This window comes from Saccopteryx leptura, chromosome 2 (assembly GCF_036850995.1).
Source record: "Saccopteryx leptura isolate mSacLep1 chromosome 2, mSacLep1_pri_phased_curated, whole genome shotgun sequence".
NCBI classification, from domain to species: Eukaryota; Metazoa; Chordata; class Mammalia; order Chiroptera; family Emballonuridae; genus Saccopteryx; species Saccopteryx leptura.
The window spans coordinates 314,837,023-314,857,178 of record NC_089504.1 but is presented as its reverse complement, the minus strand read 5'-3'; the positions used below and the strand labels follow the sequence as shown (position 1 = coordinate 314,857,178).

Here is a 20,156-nt window from a genome sequence, read left to right as displayed (position 1 = left end):
TTAAACTCTCTGCAAGAGGCTCACAGCGACACCTTTAAGTTTTCCTTGTTTTATTGTTGTACCAACCGGCAGACAGTGATTCCCAAATATCAGTACGTAGAGGGACTGGTTTTATCAGAGTCACCTGAGAAGCCCCACCTAGGACAAGGAAGGCTGCATTTTAGCACAACCTCCAGTTTATGCAGTGCTAATTCCCTGATCCTGAGCCAGCCCTGGATTCTTGGCATTTGTCTCTTTTATTGTTATTATTATAAATATTTATTTATTTATTTATTTATTTATTTATTAGTGAGAGAGAGGGACAGATAGGAACAGACAGGAAGGAGAGAGATGAGAAGCATCAATTCTTTGTTGTGGCACCTTAGTTGTTCATTGATTGTTTTCTCATATGTGCCTTGATTGGGGGGGGGGGGGCTACAGCAGGAAGGTCCTCAGCTTTAATGTTTTACATCACAAATTCTGATATTTTACTATAAAAATTTTATGGTTCCAATCAATAAACTATTTTGATCTCCAAGGGGAAATATGTCTTACTGCCTTTTGTAGGTAGCACGATGGCCCTCTTTGGGGTTCTGATCTGAGCATCCCACTTGAATGGATGGATTTTAAAGATTTTACTTTATTAATTTTTAGAGAGAGGAGAGAGAAGGGGGTTAGGGGGAGAGCCAGAAGCATCAACTCGTACTAGTAGTTGCTTCTCATATGTGCCTTGCCTGGGTAAGCCCAGGGATATGAACCAGCAATCAGCATTCCAGGTGGATACTTCTATCCACTGCATCACCACAGTCAGGCTGAATGGATACATTTTAGTAAGTGAGGGAAAGAATGCCAAGCCCTATCCCTGAGCTCTTGGCTTCTAAGTGCAAATCAGATTCCCAGTCAAACTCTGACAAGCTGTGAGAACAGACTCTGAATGAATTAATATTGAGCATCTAACCCCAAACCTGTTATATACCTATTCTATAGCTGGAAATAAAAAACAAAGCAAAGGGGTGATTTTGAAAAAAAAAGATTTGAGCCCTGGCCGCTTTGCTCAGTGGTAGAGTGTCAGCCTGGTGTGCAGGAGTCCCGGGTTCGATTCCCGGCCAGGGCACACAGGAGAAGCGCCCATCTGCTTCTCCACCCCTCCCCCTCTTCTTCCTCTCTGTCTCTCTCTTCCCCTCCCACAGCCAAGGCTCCATTGGAGCAAAGTTGGCCCGGGCACTGAGGATGGCTCTGTGGCCTCTGCTTCAGGCGCTAGAATGGCTCTGGTTGCAACAGAGCGATGCCCCAGATGGGCAAAGTGTTGCTCCCTGGTGGGCATGCTGGGTGGATCCCGGTTGGGCACATGCGGGAGTCTGTCTGACTGCCTCCCCATTTCCAACTTCAGAAAAAAAAAGAAAGAAAAAAAAGATTTGTTCATAAAACTTCATGTTTATTTCATTTCCTCCTTTTAAAGACTTGTGTGGTCTCACTTTCCCTGTGAGACTGGGAAAGAAGAAAGGAACTGGGCTTTCCAGTGGTTTCGGTAACAGTGAAACAAACCTGAACTTTCTACCTTAGAGGAGATTGAGCTGTGATCACTCTCCAGGGGAAACAGCACGCTGCCACTTTATCCACTGATACCCAAGAATGTAGTTTTTCCTCCTTAAAAAAGAGATTTATAGCCTGACCTGTGGTGGCGCAGGGGATAAAAGCGTCGACCTGGAATACTGAGGTCACCGGTTCAAAACCCTGGGCTTGCCCAGTCAAGGCACATATGGGAGTTGAAGCTTCCTGCTCCTCCCCTTCTCTCTCTCTCTCTCTCTCTCTCTCTCTCTTTTTCTCCCCTCCTAAAATGAATAAATAAATAAAAATAATTTTTAAAAAAAGACATTTATAAATCAAATTTAGCATTTTTAAGATTCTTATTTTAAAAATCAGCACATTATATATATTGAAGCACATCCATTAACCATTTTTCCCCTCTTTGATACAGCCTGTGTTCATTTTCTGTTGCTGTGACAATGGCTGCTGAGAAACTGAGGCTGCCAGTCCAGCAGCCCATGAGGAACTGAATCATGCCAACAGTCGCACAAGTGAAGTTGGCATCAGACCCACCCTCGGGGAGCCTTAAAATGTCCGTACAAGACTCTGAGCAGAGGACCAGCTGAGTTGCATCCAGACTTCTGACCTGCAGACACTGTGAGGTAATAACTGTCATTGCTCTAAGCCAGTAAGTTCTGGGGTAGTTTGGATGCAGTGGTAGATAACTAACACATACCATAGATGGCGTGATTTAGTGCATTGGCTCTAAGGAAGGGCTTGGGGGAGCTGGTGCAGACTCAGGGAGGCACCTGCTCTGTGTGTGTCCCCCCCCCCCCGCCCCACAGTATAGGTCTATGCACACTTGGCACAGGGGCTGTGTGTCTGGCTGGTGTACCCATGAGGAGGGCCGCACAGCGCCACTTCCCTGCCAGCCACCTGGAGCCACTCAGGACCTCCCTGCCTGATTAGGACGCCCTCCCCTCAAGACTTGGGGGAGGTAGAAATAACATCACCCCTCTGGAAAACAGCTTCCCCAAAGGAACCTCGGCCCAACTAAGCGTTACTTGCTCCCGAAAAGACGGCAACGAGGAACTTGATCCTTGAGAAGGAAAGAATGGGCAAATCTCGTCCTGTGACCAGAGCAGGACTCCCAGAGAACAGGAAGGCTCAACTCTCCACTCCCTGTCCAAATCAGTGGTCCCCAAAATGAGCCAGAGAATCAGTCCACTAGAGTGAGGGAGAAAAGACTATTTTTTATTTAGAAAAATAAGCAGTTAAGCTTTACGAATATCCACTCTACAGGCTGACCCTGGGATCTTCTCAGTCCCTGTGGGCCATCCACACTCAGGTCAGCTTGAAGGGAACAGTCCGTGAGTGGGCCCAGCACAGAGAGGTAGGCCGTTGCCACCACCCTTTAATTCTCTACTGGAGTGTCACTGGGTGCTCCTGCAGATTCCAAGCCCTGGGTAAGAGGCTGTGGTGATTACCTTATTTGTGTATTAATACTGACCAAAATTAACCCTGGGCGATTGGACAAGGGCCTGAGCATGGCTCAGAAGCCACCGTCGGAATACCAGTATGCAAGCACAGCAGAATGTTAAGAGGGCAGAGCTAATTCTCCTCCTATCCCTAATGCATCACATTAATTGTTGCTTTTCTTTTTTTTGCATTTTAACAACATTTAGCAAGAAGTCAGCAAAAAATCTTTAAAAGTATAAAGAAGATAATTAAGTTCAGTGAAATCTGCTCTAAGTGTATATTGTGCCTCCAGATATTAGCCAGCAGTGGTATTGCCTGTGTAAAATGTTTTAATGAATTATATATGTATGTATACCTAATATAGTCAACATTTTACCAATAAGGATACATTTAGCCTGTCCTGTGGTAGCACAGTGGATAAAGAGTTGACCTGCATTGCTGAGGTTGCCGGCTCAAAACCCTGGGCTTGCCGGGTCAAGGCACATATAGGAAGCAACTACTACGAGTTGATGCTTCCCACTTTCTCTCTGTCTCTCTGTCTCTCTCTTTCCTCTATCTAAAAGTCAATAAATAAATAAAAAAATTTAATTTAAATAAAAAGGATACATTTAAACATTGGAAGCCTGACCAGTGGTAGCACAGGAGACAAAGTGTCAACTGGGGACACTGAGGTCCCAGGTTCGAAATCTGGAGGTTGCTGGCTTGAGTGTGGGCTCATCCAGCTTGAGCGTGGGGTTGCCGGCTTGAGCGTGGGGTCAAAGGTTGCTGGCTTGAGCAAGGTGTCACTGGTTCCACTGGAACCCCCCGGTCAAGGCATGTATGAGAAGCAATCAATGAACAATTACAGTGCTGCAACTACAAGTTGATGCTTCTCCTCTCTCTCCCTCTCCTCCCTCCACCGCCTCTAAAAAAAAAAAAAAAAAAAAAAGGAAAAGAAATGTTGGAAGTCATGGGTCTACAGAATTCTGTGACATTTTCTAACCTAATTATCAGAGACCAGGAGGACCCACCTGATGAGGAAGTGCAGAGAGTTAAGAAGAAACGAGAGACAGAAGAAAACAAAATAAGTTTATTCATCCTCCTCCATAGACACTTTTCCCTGAAACAGTCTTCCGCCAGGCCCAAGTCCTTCCACTGAATGGGTGGGACCCTTTCCTCCCTGGACTTCCCCAAATAACCCAAAGCTGTTTAAACAGGTGCCGGAAGCCATCTCAGAGTGAAAAGCAAAGGTGTGCCCTCCATACATCCCAGACTGCAAATGTTCTGGCTGCCCCAGGAGAGGCGGTGGGAGTGGCCTTCGGCTCTGAGAAGGCCCGCTCACAGCCACTGCCGCAGTCAGGGGGAAGACGGCAGTCCTTTGAGCAGGAAGGGCTTGGCTGCCTCCAGGATGTCCAGCTTGGGGTCCAGCGAGCGGCCAAGACCCTCTAGCACCATGATGGCAAACACAATAGAGGCAAAGTTGCTCTCAAGCTTTACCTGAAACAGAAAATAAGTGGTTCTTCCCAGAGCCCACTGATAAGAGTTCTGTCTATAACCATGTTGCTGTCTGCTCTCAGCCTTTGTACCCTCCCACGTGATCTTAATGGCCACCTGAAGTGCTTTTCCCACCCTATCATGTTCCCCACCATCTTATCTACTCCCCCAACCTCCCCTCTACTTGTATTACTATGGAAAATGTGGGGGATGTGGTACTTCTTTCTAGGGGTGAGTGTGTGTGTGTGTGTGTGTGTGTGTGTGTGTGTGTGTGTTCATATACAGTGTATATATATGACTTAAAAGTAATAAAATTAATATCTCAGAGATAAACCCAAAACTACAAATCTAAATAAGGGTCATTCTTCTGACCAGCCAACTTTCTGACTGTTAATTCTATGTATGATCCTTGCCCAGTGGCTGCCTTTTCCATGCGGTATTTCCTAATCGGATGCAGAACCTCCAGAGAAACGATGGGGAAGGCCATCTTCAGACAAGAATCATCCCTTCCCCGCCCTCAACTCCTCATACTCTTGGCTGGCAGCTTTTCTTGGAAGAATAGCCCAAGACCACACTCCAGCACAAGGAGATAAAGGCCAAGGTGGAGAACTGTGAGGCCCCCTCCCTCCCAGGGATGGGGGCAGGAGGCAGGGGCCAGGACAGCCGTGCAAGGCCTCTACACACACCAGGACAAGCAGCACCCCTTCTTGGGCCGCCCCAACCCCAGGACCTCACACCACACAGGAAAGAGCTGTCTTGGTACCACTTGGGTTAATACCAAGCATCATTAATGTGAACTGAGGAGGCAGAAGGCATGAAAGTTAGCTAGACTGTTTCTACATTTGTAAATCCATTCTCTACAGCTCAGTGTCACAGATACTTATGACCGAGGCTGACAGAGACAGACCAACAGTGTGACAAAGGAAGAACCTGCTATACCTAGTTAGTGCACAGAAACAGCACTCTTCGTGCTAATGAACTGGCATGAAAAATATGTTCAAAGTCAGGAGCTCATATAAGAGAAGTACTGCTCCCCTCCCTGTGGCCACCGCTGGCTTCCCCAGAGGCCTCCGCTCCAGGCTGACCAAGCACAGAGGCTTAGCTCTCCCTGGGGCCTCACCTTGTGAGTCATCAGCAACTTAAAGACATTTGAAAGAAGGCTGGACACTTGAAGCTGCAAGAGAGAAGAAAGCTGACTTCAGTGAATGCGGAAACCCCAAATCTGCTGCTCCCATCCAGGCCCCTGTCCCTTCGCTGTCCCCATCACTCTCTCTGTCACACACACACACACACACACACACACACACACACACACCAGTGACCAGAAAGGGGTCATCTGACAAATTTCAGAAGCCCAACTCCCACCTGAGTCTAAGAAGGATGAGTTCAGACTCCTCCCAGGAAGAGGCGTGGAGGCCTGCCTACCCCAGTGTGTGTCTCCCTGCAGCACACACAGAAGCCGCATCTGGCTAAGGAAGGTCCGCAGTGCCTGGTGCCAGCTGCCGCTCCTCACTGCCAATGGGCCACTACTTGCTCTGACTCAGTTCTGCTACTGTAAGCCATGAACTTGGGGTAAAAATACTGAGGGTTTCCAGAACTGAGTGTAAAGTATAAATTGGATCCTGGCTCAGGTCTAAATAAAGTATGTGAACATTAGGTATGTCCTTTGGCCACTCAGAGACCTTAGTCGTCCCTCCCTCCAAGCTTGGCTGAGCTCCAGATACCAAAGAAGCCACAGAACAGCTATACCAGACAGGGAGGGTGTCTGTGACACTCTAAATCTCAACACCTTGCAGCCGCCCTGGGGAGCCTGGCCATGGAGCCACTCCTGAGAGCCAGAGACTTCAGGGGGCCTCCTCACACCAGGGAGAAATGGACAGAGGAAAGGTTTGCTTTTTTTCTACCTTAAAACTCCAACTGCCCCCTTGCCTGACCAGGCGGTGGCGCAGTGGATAGAGCGTTGGACTGGGATGCAGAGGACCCAGGTTCGAGACCCCGAGGTCGCCAGATTGAGCGCAGGCTCATCTGGTTTGAGCAAAAGCCCACCAGCTTGGACCCAAGGTCGCTGGCTCCAGCAAGGGGTCTGCTGAGGGCCATGGTCAAGGCACATATGAGAAAGCAATCAATGAACAACTAAGGTGTTGCAACGTGCAATGAAAAACTAATGATTGATGCTTCTCATCTCTCTCCATTCCTGTTGTCTGTCCCTGTCTATCCCTCTCTCTCTCTCTCTGAAAAAAAACACAAAAAAAACCCAACCCCCTAGAGACTACTCCCCATTAAAAGGTTTCCCTTCAACTTGGGGTTTGTCCTGTCTAAGGGCAAGGCCAGCCTGACCAGGCAGTGGCGCAGTGGATAGAGCATCGGACTGGGATGCGGAAGGACCAGGTTCAAGCACCCGAGGTCACCAGCTTGAGCGCAAGCTCATCTGGTTTGAGCAAAGCTCACCAGCTTGGACCCAAGGTCACTGGCTCCAGCAAGGGGTTACTTGGTCTGCTGAAGGCCCACGGTCAAGGCACATATGAGAAAGCAATCAATGAACAACTAAAGTGCCCCAACGAAAAACTGATGATTGATGCTTCTCATCTCTCTGCATTCCTGTCTGTCTGTCCCTATCTATCCCTCTCTCTGACCTCCCTCTGTCTCTGTAAAAAAAATAAAATAAATAAATAAAATAAATAAGGGCAAGGCCAGTACATAAGGCCCCTGTCCCTCGAATGGCCTGCTCACCTTCTCCAGGGTAACAGTGTTCTTCCTGGCCTGGGTCACTAGTGTGGCCATCTCATCCTTGAATCGCTCCACGTCCCTGCACTCGCTGGCCCGAGCGTGGTGCAGGATGAGCTCAGCCACCCTCTGGCCCTGGAAGATGCAAAAGAAAAGAAACCCGGTAGAGTCGGGAGGGCACAAAACTAGATGCTCTGCCCCAGACTTATTCATATCCTACTTGTTTCCACTGAATTCTTCTGCTATTCTGCCTTTGGCCACTGCTGGCCAACCAGCCTGGCCACAGAGCCACCAGGACCTGCCACCAGGCTGGACCAGTCCCCGCTGTCCTCTTGGGTGCCCTTCCTGCCCCAGCAGAGCTCCCTCCCACAGCTGGCCCGCCTCTGAGCTGCAGCCTTCTTGCTCCTCCTCCACCTGGGACACCCTCTGCCAAAGCCTCCATGGTCCCCTGAGCCTGTGCTGGTGGTCACTGCTAACGCCTTTCACCTCCCATAGTACTGTCCCAGAACCAAGCTCTCCCTCCTCGGGCTGTGACCTTCCTCTGCCCAAACTGTGCAGGGGAACATGCCCTACCCTACCTGCCATGGTGGCCCAGGGGACATTCTTAAACTGGTTCAGGCTCCAGCCTCAGTTTGTCCCTCCGAAGCCTCCTAAGCAGGAGCAAGCCTCTCCAGGGCCCACGCATACACTTGCTGATGAAGGGCGAGGAACTACCACACAAACAACCACAACTGTACATGGGCATTTGGGAAGGAGGCCTTTCTTCCCATCCCAAACCAGGGGCTGCTTGGAACCGGCCTCGGTCATGGGCACCTGCACATTCTGACTACAGACCTGTGACATTTCTGTCAGGGCACCCTTGACACACACAGGCATTTACAAGAATGAGCAAGGCTAAGGGGCCCTAAAGTTCTCAAGAGCCTAAAAGATTTGGGCCCAACTCCCGAGGACCCAGTGGGTCTCACCTGGCCCATTGCCACGGCCATGAAGACTGCCCGGAAGTTGCTCAGGTCGGCAGCCTGCAACTCGGCCACGATGCCCGCATCCAGGAGCACCAGGCGCAGCGGGCACCGGGCAGGCGGCACGGATACCACCAGCGTGTCACAGACATCCACCTGCTGCAGCCGTGCTTCTGGACTCTCAGAAAGACCGTCGGCACCCTGGACCAGGATGTTCCCAGGGTGAAGGTCCGCGTGGACAAAGTTGTCCACAAATATCTAGAGAGAGATCAGAGCTAATTCACCCTCCTCACCCCATCACCACCAGGCCACATGCAGAAAAATCTCTCGGGCAATGGTATGTCCCCAGTGATCTGATGGCAGAGAAGTGCAGATTTGATAGAGCCTCATTGTTTGATGTCATCAGTGCAGAATTTGTACAAGGATAGGGCAGGTTGTTGTTTTCAAAAGTTATTTTCAAAGTCAAGAGTTAAAGATTACTGAAGCCTGCCTGCTGGTGGCACAGTAACACTGAGGTCCCAGGTTCAAAACCCCGAGGTCGCCAGCTTAAGTACAGGATCACCAACATGATCCAAAGGTCACTGGCTTGAGCAAGGGGTCACTGGCGTGGCTTGAGCTCCCCGGTCAAGGCAAATACAAGAAAAAATCAATGAACAACTAGAGTGAAGCAACTACAAGTTGATGCTTCTCCACGCTCTCTCCTCCCCCCTCCCTCTCCCAAAATCACTAAAAAAATATTATAGGAAACATGAAAAATTGAAGATCATTATGCATTTCAAAAGACTTATTTTTACTCTATGATTTGAGCAATTAACATTCAAATTAAAATAGTCATTGTTTAAATATTTTCCCCAAACCCCTGTGCTCTTAAAATTCATGGACCTTCCTTTCTTTCAAATATTTCATAAATCAGACTTCCCCTCCACTACCTCCGTTTGTCCACACAGTGACTTCTAACAGAGATACAACTGCCTTCTGGTGCACAGAAGTAGGCAGGGGGAAATAGCTTTGAACCTGCTAAGCAGGAAAGAAAGCCCCAGGGACTGTGATGGACAGGAAGTCAGGCATGACTTTGCGAAACAGGAATCTGCATCCCGGGACAGGGCGTCCCAGTGGTCAGAATCCACCAGCAATTCTCTATAAAGGGAAAACGGGGAGACCCAGCAGAGGTGCTGACAGGTGCGTCTGGGGAGGTTGTCAAGGGGACTATTCCTGGGTGCAGGCCACAGACACGCTGCTCATCCAGGTCCTGGCTTTGCTGGACTTAGGGAGGTAGCTACCCTGGTGAAAACCCTGGGAACGGAGGAGGCCAGGGCTTGACCCTGATGCTGACCCCAAACCTCCTGGTACCTTGCTGCCAGCTCATGCCCGTGGGGCCCACACGCCCATCCTTGATCCCAGGAGCTAGAATACCCCCATAATATCCCCCTCCTGGGTGCTGCTTACTGTTGCTCCTACCCTGGCCACTCCCCACTGTGCCGCCCCCTCCGCCCACAGTGCCCCTTGGAGCCCTGGTGCTGGGGACAAAGTCCTCTGCCCAATGAGCTTCCACCGCATTGACGAGTAGAAACCTGGCTCTCCCACAACAGCACACTTCTGCGGGAGCCCTTGGGTGGACCCTGGGGCTGGAGGTGGAGACAGGCCTGCTCAGCCCTCCCCCAGGCCCGAGCCCTCTCCACGGGTGTGCTCACAGCCTCCCCGTGCCATCCGCTTGTGCCACACCAGCATCCTGCTCACCTCGGCCCCCTGGCTCCATCTCGGTCACACCGATCCCTTCCTCCTGCTCGGACCTGTTTCCTCCTTACCCTGATTCTGCACTCTGCAGACCTGGGCACGCGTCCCGCTGATTCAGCCTAGATTCTGCCATCCACCCCATCACGAGTCTCTCCTGTGCCAACCACCAGAAAGACCTCAGACCCTCGACAGTTGTCAGTCCCTTCTTTCTCTGCTCCTGCGTGTGAGCTGCTGATGATGCTGGGTTGCTACTATTACTGCTAATGATGCTGATAACCAACATTGTTTAGGATTTACTATGTCCTTTTTCAAGTGTCAGTTCATTTAAATTGTCAGGCTGCCCTCTCATAGGTAACACCTAGACTTCCTTCACATTCCACTGAGATGGAGGCACTTACTGAATAAACCCCTGGGCTAGCACAGCCCCTCATATGACCCTTTGGTGCCTGTCCTTGCCCTCATAACTGACTTATTCATGGCCAGCCTTCCCACCGAACAGTAATTCTGTGAACATGTTAATCACATCTACTTTGCTCACTACTGTCAAAGCAGCATGACTGGCACATACCAAATGCCCCATAAACACGTGCGGAACGAATGAATGAAGTAGCATGTAACATACGTGTCTTAGGCTGTTTGTCGGCACCCTGGGCAGGCCCTTCCCACAGCACCTTGCATGGTGACAGAGAACAGGCCACTGAGGAAGTGCTTGTGGAGACCTTTAGAGTGAGTGGGTGTCTTGGTCGGCTCAGCTGTTTTTAGAGCAGACTCTATACTTGGCTTGCCCTCCACCCAGGGGGTCCCCGCCTCTTCCCCATGTGCAGTTCAGCCACCTGCTGGGCCTGAGCACCCCTCCCAGCCCACAAGCTCACCATCTTCAGGAGCATGTTGATCCCCAGCCGAGCGATCTTCTTCTTCAAGTCAGCAGGCGTCCCTGCCTGCTGGTAACTGGACACGGGCACGCTCTCCTGGAAGGAAGATCAGGGAGGGAGCGCTTTGCCCTGGACAGCCCAGCTCCTCATCCCCACAGGACACATGGCCTTGCCTTCCCATCCATCAGGAGGTGACCCAAAGAGTTGTTCCTTTCTTAGAACCTCTATGAGTCTGTCCGCCACAAGTTGATTTCAACTTATTTACAGTGACCTTCCCTAACACTTCTCAAAGGAAAACAAGCTCCAGAGGTTTATTAGAGAGGAAGCCCACGGACTCTGCCACCCACAGGCCAGGGTGCTGCAGTGTGGTGGGAAGAGACCGGAATGGGTCCCAGAGAGCTGTTTCTGGTCAAGAATCAGCCAATAGCTTGACCTGTGGTGGCGCAGTGGGTAAAAGCATCGACCTGGAACGCTGAGGTCGCCGGATCGAAACCCCAGGCTTGCCTGGTCAAGGCACATATGGGAGTTGATGCTTCCTGCTCCTCCCTCTGTTCTTTCTATCTCTTTCCTCTCTCTGTCTCTTTCTCTCTCTGTGTCTCCTCTCTCTAAAAAAATGAATAAATAAAATGTAAAAAAAAAAAAGAATCAGCCAATAGAGCCTGACCTGTGGTGGCGCAGTAGACAGAGTATCGACCTGGAATGGCAAGGTTGGTGGTTCGAAACTCTGGGCTTACCCGGACAAGGCACATAGGACAAGTAATCAATGAACTCAAGTTGCTCCCCACCTGCCTCTCTCCTCTCTCTGTAAAATCAATAAATTAAAAAATCTTTAAAAGAATCAGCCAATAGCATGACCTGTGATGGCACAATAGATACAGCATCCACCTAGAACACCAAGGTCACCAGTTTGAAGCCCTAGGCTTGTCCAATCAATGAACAATTAAAGTGAAGCAACTATGATATCTCGTTCCCTCTCTCTTTCCCTCTGTCTCCTTCTCTCTCTAAAATCAATAAATGGAATCTTAAAAAAAAAAAAATCAGCCAGTAGAGACAGGAATGAGTTCTGTGACCTTGAGCAAGAAAATGGGAAAAAGCTAATAAGTAAGCATCTCCTACAGCAGGGGTCCCCAAACTACAGCCCGCTGGCCGCATGCGGCCCCCTGAGGCCATTTATCCGGCCCCCGCCGCACTTCCAGAAGAGGCACCTCTTTCATTGGTGGTCAGTGAGAGGAGCATAGTTCCCGTTGAAATACTGGTCAGATTGTTGATTTAAATTTACTTATTCTTTATTTTCAATATTGTATTTGTTCCCATTTTGTTTTTTTACTTTAAAATAAGATATGTGCAGTGTGCATAGGGATTTGTTCATAGTTTTTTTTATAGTCCGGCCCTCCAACGGTCTGAGGGACGGTGAACTGGCCCCCTGTGTAAGAAGTTTGGGGACCCCTGTCCTACAGGTTAGTTATTATTGTCAGACCAGCCCACTGAGATAGAGCTGGTTGCCCCTGACTAACAAGTAAGAGAACTAAAGCCCAGAGTGTAAGTAACTTGCTCAAGGTCACCCTCGTAACTTTGGGAGTTGGCATCACATCCCTGGATCTCATATTACCATTTTACAAAGGAGGCTGGACCAGGAGACCGCTGAGGCCAGTGACACAACACCAACACTTGTGGAGCCCTTTGTGCAAACTCCCGTGGAGGGCATTTTGCATTCTGTGTGTCACGACCTCCTGGGACAACATGTGAGGCAGGAGCAGCTGCGCACAGTCATGCAGGAGGAAGCCGAAGTCACCAGAAAATAAAGTGGCAGAGCAGATTTTCAGATCCAGAACGTCTGAGGCCACGTCCAGGCTCTCAGCCACCTCTCTATGCTAGTGCCCACCCTCGCGTCACGTATGAACTCCTCCCACATGTGATCCCACACTCTCTGGACTTTTGTCTTTTCAGGAGAAAACCTTCAGGTGAAGCAGAGACGGCCCAGCTGGGAGGGAAAAGCACAGCCAGGTAAGTTCTGGCTCTTACTTCATAGGTTTCCACCAAAACGTCCCTGGTGACAAAGGGGTGCAGGGGCGTGGGGAACCGCACAGATGTCACATTCAGGAAGTTGCACTGGAAGTGTTCTAGATTCCGAGCTTCATAACGCAGGTCGATCTACAGGGGGATGGAGAGAGGAGATGGGGTAGTCGGGGCCCAGGGATAGCAACATTGCCAAAGAGCTAACAAATCCTTGAGAGTCCCCTGCCTGCCTTCTCCTGCTTCTCCTGCGCAGCTCCCCAGGAGACAGGAGGCATTCTGTGACCAGAGGCCTCCCCAATGCCCTGAACTTGCTAGTGAACTCCTCTAGGCTACGGACAGCACACAGCCTTGCAGTACCTGGGCTTCGTGGCTCTCCACCCTTCCTGCCCTGCCTACCCCCTTCCCACCAGCCAGGCCCCTGTCCTCACGGCCCCCCTCCAGTCAGCCCTGCCCCCCAAACTCACAGGCCTTTGGCCTGCCAGCCTCAAAGGCCCAGGCCCACTCTTATCCTAATTCTTTTTTTTTTTTTTTAATTCATTTTAGAGAGGAGAGGGAGAGACAGAGGAGAGACAGAAGGGGAGGAGGAGCTGGAAGCATCAACTCCCATATGTGCCCTGACCAGGCAAGCCCAGGGTTTCGAACCGGCGACTTCAGCATTTCCAGGTCAACGCTTTATCCACTGCGCCACCACAGGTCAGGCATCCTAATTCTTCCTGAGCCCTCTTCTCTTCCCCCTCCTGGTTCCGCCCCAGCCTCCCAGCTGCCCCGGCTGGGGCTGGCCTCCTGGCGGTCCTCAGACACCTGCCCACAGACCTAATGTCACAGTCCTGACCTTCACCAGCGCCTGCTCTCCCTCTCCATCCCCTCTGGTCCTCAGCCAGCACCTCCTGATGACAGAACCTGGTCCCCTAGCCCAGGCCCCCTCTGCGAGCCTCCGGACTATACTCAAGCACACGTGGACACTGTAGAGGGCTAGAGACCCTCACACTCAGTGTCTGAACAGACTTCCTTTCACACACACCTGCCTGCACTCGGTTACCCGGAAGCCACTGCAGGTCACTCCTCTTACCAGCCACCCCCATCAGTGCTCAGTGCCACTACCTCTGCTGCCCTAACCACTATCTCCCTGTCTGTCCCACTGCCACTCCCAAGGTGACTCCCAGGAAGTCACCTAAACCCTACCAGCGGCATCTGAGTTGGGCTCCCTGACCCCACATCTGCCCTCTCTGGAAGATGACCCTGTCCACCTGCCATTTTCCTCTTCTACCTGTGGAATTACGTCTGCATTCTCCAGGATGGCATCCAAGGGGCCATGGTTTGGTCCCACTTCTCTCTTTAGGTCCATCTCATGCCTCCCCTTCCTCCACCACGCAAACCCCCAGTGTGTATGGTAGCTCCCTCCAGTGTGTATGGTGTGGAGCACCCCAGCCTTCCTAATCCAGCCCCTCCTTTGCCTTCCGATTCCCTCTGATTGCCCCCATTTGGTCCAACTGTAAATGCCACTCATCATTCAAGCCCCAACTTGAGCCGAGGGTGCCTTGACCCTCAGGATAGAATGTCTACTTCCTGTTTTGAGCCCCAACTAAACCCAGATAAACCTGTAGCAGCTCCTCCTGTGGCTCTGATAAAACTCTGTCTGCAAGTATTCATAGGTCGGCCCCTCTGCCTGCAGTACGTTCCTGTGGACAGAACAGCTCACTCATTTTCTTAGCTCATCAGCGCTAACAGCCGCCCACTCACATATCCAGACTACAGTTTCTGTGGGGGAATGTGATAGGACCGAGGTACAGCTAGCAGGCAAAATGGGGTGAGACGTAGAGATTTAAGTTTAATCTGAGAGGACCCCATGATGTCTGTCAGACTTCTAGAAGGGGGACTGAAGCTCAGAAGGGCAGTAGAACTGAGAGTAATTAATGCAGAGATGGTTATTAGACTAGAAGCTATTTTCTCTGTTTTAATTTTCTTTTATTATCAAAGCTATACTCCATAGCAGAAAGCAAAGATTTCTAACGCTAAAACTTTCTATCCAAGGGCCTAAATGACTTGGCACACAGCTTCGGAAAGCCTGCACTTCCAACAGGGAGCCAGGGCAGAGACCCCAAAGTGTGTTTACCAAGTCTGGCTACTTAAGCAGGTGTCCCAAAGTCCTGGACAGGGAGGAGGCCCTTAGCTACTGAAAAGCCCTGGAAACAAAGCAAATCAAAGGCAGTGTGCGACTGTGCTAATTATTCTTATCACCCTAGAGTTCAGCCATTGATGGTGGCACTTAGAGATAATGTTGTGTGTTCCACTGGAATGGTTTCACTTTTCTCCTGGACACTGAGGAAGAAGGTATTTCCCAAGCACTCTTGCAGGCTGAGTGACCCGCAGACTAGGAAGTGATGTCCGTCACTTTCAGGCATGGCCACAGAATACCTCACCTGGTCCTCCATGGTTCTACTACCAACTCCACACTGACCCTCTATGACCCAGGCTGAAGGTGGCAGAGCCAACTGCGGAGGAAATTGGGTCCCTGAATAACTGTAGTAGAGCTTCCTCTCTCTCCTGCAGTTCACCTGCATGGAACTTTGATAGAAGCAGTAACCTTGTTGCATTAAGCTACTGAGATCTGGGTGTTCTTTGTTACATCAACTAGTGTTACCTACCCTAACATACCATACTAGCCATGACCTGCCAGGAAATTACTCATTCATTCAGCATTTAGTAAGCAGCTGCTAATGGCAAGAACTCTTGTTAGGTGCTCTTTACAGCTGAGGGATGGAGAATTCACCTGTTGGACCATGAGCTTCTCAAATTCCTCCACTATCTCAGGCAAGCTCAGCCACTTGATTCCTGGCAAAAGCGCAAGGGCTCGGCTGCCCACCTTCATCAGCAGCAGGTCCATTCGCACCTGAGAGAGCAGGCCAGGGTGCAGCACCTGCAGGAAGAGGAACAGTGGGACAGAAGAGGGGTCAGGAAGGCACATGCACTCAGCCAGCATGGGGTGCCCCATCAGAGGAGAGCCAGCTGGCTTCTCACACAGCAAAGGAGACATGGTCCCAACACCCAGGAAGCTGTTGCCTCCCTCACTCCATGTGACTTTCCCCGAGGAGATGCTGCCAGCCCTCCCCACACCCACTGCACTTAGCTTTCCAGGGAAAATAGGTGTTCTTTCCTTCCCAAACACACTGCATTTAGATCAGTGGCTCCCAGAGAGCGTAAAAGTCACCATAGGGTGCTTGCTGGAAATGTGGGAGGGATTTTGCTGAGGGGCTATAAAGAGCAGCAGGGGTACCTGCTACCCATGTCTGCTAGGTCCCCTGCGTTCTGCTGAACAGGGATAGAAAAGTGTGGACACAGGAAATGATGGTGCCCAGGCAGGGGCAACAGGAAGTGAAGCAAGAAGAAAGCCACGTCTATAAAAACGAACACTGCCATCGTGGGCTTGCCACAGCACACTAACCTAGTCTGTCTCGATCTATCCTGACCCCAGTGGAGCAGGTCAGCTAGATGGTGGTGCCTCCACCCGCAGAGGCAGTGAACACCAAACCTTCTCCATTCTTCCTTACCAGACTCCTTGCGCCTCCTCTCCCTCAAGCCAGAAACAAAGCAGCTTTCACAGCACAGGCGGTCAGAAGTCAGTGGAAGGCAACGTGGGGATTTGCAAAGGAGGGTTCCTGGTCTAGGACAGCCCCGTGGGGTCAGTGAGATTTTAGAGATGAGATGGGCCCACTGAGGACATCAGAGCACTTACTTTCACTGCTACGGGGATGAGGTGATGTGGTTCAGGTAGGTAGGCTGATGCCGGGGCCTGAGACATGACTGTGTCTGATCCAACCAGGGCAGCTTTAGGGAGAAGCAGCCTTTCTAGAAATGACTGGTCACCAAGACTTCCTAGAGACCTGCACCCCTTCTCCAGGTGTCCAAAGAGCTCTCTCAGCCCCGCAGCCATCCCAGCTTCTGAAGAAGCCTGCAGCCTGGAGGCCTTGGCAAGTCTCTGGACGCTGTTGTTCTTCAGGAAGACGGGATCAGCACGTGCCTTGTACACCTGGGCCACGCAGCCCGAACCCACAGGTTCCCGCTTCTCAAAGCAGAGGACCTTCCCCCAGTCCTCCCCAAACGCCTGCTGCAGGACGAGTGCAGTGTGGGCCCAGGGGTGCGGGGTAACCTGGATGTGAAGCTTGGAGAACTGGGCACAGAAAGCCTCTGAGAAGAGGTCTCGTCGGGTGCTGGCCCACTGGCCCAGTTTGATGTACGTTGGGCCCGAGGACTCAGTGGCTTTCAGAAGCAGGAGAAGCCAGAGGCTGGAGATGCTGGGAGCCAGATAGGTGAGAGGGTAGAGCAGCAGGAGGGGGAAGAATTTCACCAGGAGCATCCCGGCCCTGAGCCAGATGCGGAGGTGCAGGAGGAGGCAGCTTAGCGGCCCCCCCTGGTAGACTCTCTCCAGGGGCCCATTTTCAACCAGGGTGCTCCAGCTGGGCCTTAGCTGACACAGCTTCTCAGGGACCCTCTCACCAATGTCCCCAGAGACGGAGATGAGTTTGGGCAAAGTGCCAAGCAGAAGCCAACAGAGTCTGGCATTTCGAGGGCATCCAGAGAGTCTTAGCAGACTGAGTTCCTTTCTGAGCTCAAAGCCCCTTAGGTGCCACAAGCAGACCCTGACAGAGAAGCGCCAGGGAGTCACCATACCCTCCAGAGTTCCACAGCCTAGGCTGCCTGCTCTCAACTTAAAGGACACCTACCTCTGTTCACACTTGGCAAGGCTGACATGAGTCCAGGACAGCAGCATACCCCACTTAAAAGTGGGGCAGCTGCCTGATTCCCTAAACTCATGTGCAGGACTTGTCTAAGCCCAGTCCTGCTCCCAGCCCCCTGGGGGGGACACGCTTCCCCTTAGACTGCACAGCCCTGCCCAGCCTTGGCCATCCGCCCCCTACCCCCACCCCTCCTGCTCCACAGCTCCTTCCCTCCCGGTATCTGGCCTTGCCTTGACCCAAGGCCAGAGGCTGCCCGGGGCCTACACCCGAGAACGGCTGCTCCTACGGGGGCTTTCAGAACCGAACCCACTGTGAGAACCGGAGGGGCCAAGCCAGACACGAAGGCAGGCCCAGGGCGGGGACGCAACTTGCGCAAGGTGGCCGCGCAGGCGGAGACAGACTCGGGCGACCGCTGGGTCACCGCGCGTGCCAGCGCCGGCACGAGATCGACGGTGTGTCCGGGCACAGTTAAGGGCTGCAGTGCGGAGAGGCCTGACGGGGCTGGAGTTGGGTCGGGGTTGAAGGTGCTGCAAAGGGTCGCGGCACTGAGGCCAGTGGGGGGCCGGACGCCAAGGGCGGGAGAGGGAGAGCAGAGGATCGAGGTGCAGAGGGCTTGGCAGTTGGGTGCGGAAGGCCGAGGATCCTGCGCCGAGTCGGGAGGGAGTGCGGAGAGCCGGGGATCGGGCGCCGAGAGCCGGAACGGGGAGCAAAGCGCCGGGGATCGGGCGCCGAGAGCCAGGACGGGGAGCGGAGCGCCGGGAATCGGGCGCCGAGAGCCGGGATCGGGCGCAGAGGCCGCGCGGCCGGCGTCTTCCGGGAGCGCCCCACCCGCCAGCTCTGGCACGGCCCCTTAAAGCGGACGCGCGCGGAACGGGCACCGCTGAGGCTGTCCTGGGTCCCAGGTATAGATTTAACACAAAATGCAAATGCGCGCTCTTTCCACTGACTTCTTTGTAGCTTTCTATACAGAGAGCGTGGAAACCCTAAACTAGGTCATGAACTACAAGCCGATTGTATGCAGGAGTTAACCATGAACGCATAAAACGAGTGGAACAACAAATCGATGTCTGTCCTCTCCCTTACTCTCTTTCTAAAGTCAATTTTTTTAAAGTGGTTTTGTTTCTCTTCCTACTTCATATGACTCATATGACAAACATATTTTCACAAATCTGGAGAATTCCTTGTGGAAGGCCTAACTTAAAATAAGAAATTCACCTAAAGCAGCGCTCTCAACTGTAGCATCCACTAGAATCACCTGAGGGCTGTCCGAGTCTCCAAGTCTGGAGCAGGGCCTGAGAATTTGCCTTGTTACCAATTTCCCACATGCCTCTGCTGCTTCTGATCCTGAGAACAAAGTTTGAGAACTATTGACCCAGTGGTGGTGGAGGTGGTGTTTGTCATGGTGGTGGTATTGGTAATGGTAGTGATGGAGGTGGTGGTTGCCTTGGTAGTGTTGTTGGTGGTGGTAGTGATGGAGGTGGTGATTGCCTTGGTAGTGTTGTTGGTGGTGGTAGTGGTGGAGGTGGTGTTTGTCATGGTGGTGGTATTGGTAATGGTAGTGATGGAGGTGGTGGTTGCCATGGTAGTGTTGTTGGTGGTGGTAGTGATGGAGGTGGTGGTTGCCATGGTAGTGTTGTTGGTGGTGGTAGTGGTGGAGGTGGTGTTTGTCATGGTGGTGGTGTTGGTAATGGTAGTGATGGAGGTGGTGGTTGCCTTGGTAGTGTTGTTGGTGGTGGTAGTGATGGAGGTGGTGATTGCCTTGGTAGTGTTGTTGGTGGTGGTAGTGGTGGAGGTGGTGTTTGTCATGGTGGTGGTGTTGGTAATGGTAGTGATGGAGGTGGTGGTTGCCTTGGTAGTGTTGTTGGTGGTGGTAGTGATGGAGGTGGTGATTGCCTTGGTAGTGTTGTTGGTGGTGGTAGTGGTGGAGGTGGTGTTTGTCATGGTGGTGGTGTTGGTAATGGTAGTGATGGAGGTGGTGGTTGCCTTGGTAGTGTTGTTGGTGGTAATGATGGAGGTGGTGGTTGCCATGGTAGTGTTGTTGGTGGTGGTAGTGATGGAGGTGGTGGTTGCCATGGTAGTGTTGTTGGTGGTGGTAATGATGGAGGTGGTAGTTGCCATGGTAGTGTTGGTGGTGGTGGTAGTGATGGAGGTGGTGGTTGCCATGGTGGTGGTGTTGGTAATGGTAGTGATGGAGGTGGTGGTTGCCTTAGTAGTGTTGTTGTTGGTGGTAATGATGGAGGTGGTGGTTGCCATGGTAGTGTTGGTGGTGGTGGTAGTGATGGAGGTGGTGGTTGCCATGGTAGTGTTGGTGGTGGTGGTAGTGATGGAGGTGGTGGTTGCCATGGTGGTGGTGTTGGTAATGGTAGTGATGGAGGTGGTGGTTGCCTTAGTAGTGTTGTTGGTGGTGGTAATGATGGAGGTGGTGGTTGCCATGGTAGTGTTGGTGGTGGTGGTAGTGATGGAGGTGGTGGTTGCCATGGTAGTGTTGGTGGTGGTGGTAATGATGGAGGTGGTGGTTGCCATGGTAGTGGTGTTGGTGGTGGTAGTAATGGAGGAGGTGGTTGCCATGGTGGTGGTGTTGGTAATGGTAGTGATGGAGGTGGTGGTTGCCATGGTGGTGGTGTTGGTAATGGTAGTGATGGAGGTGGTGGTTGCCT

The 20,156-nt window shown here is 51.7% G+C and overlaps 1 protein-coding gene across 2 annotated transcripts; it reads right to left on the bottom strand.

The window, feature by feature from the left end:
* Positions 1-4,034: 4,034 nt before the first annotated feature.
* On the bottom strand, positions 4,035-18,324 carry ADCK2 (aarF domain containing kinase 2). Of its 2 annotated transcripts, XM_066362889.1 has the most exons (8): positions 16,497-18,324; positions 15,534-15,680; positions 12,770-12,898; positions 10,748-10,843; positions 8,148-8,399; positions 7,189-7,317; positions 5,579-5,632; positions 4,035-4,461 (listed from the first exon to the last, which is right to left on the bottom strand). In XM_066362889.1, exons 1-8 carry the CDS (start codon positions 17,427-17,429, stop codon positions 4,321-4,323), a joined length of 1,881 nt encoding a protein of 626 aa, XP_066218986.1. In that variant the 5' UTR covers positions 17,430-18,324; the 3' UTR covers positions 4,035-4,320. The 2 variants fall into 2 exon arrangements, with proteins under 2 accessions (XP_066218986.1, XP_066218987.1); XM_066362890.1 differs by lacking the exon at positions 12,770-12,898.
* Positions 18,325-20,156: the final 1,832 nt, after the last annotated feature.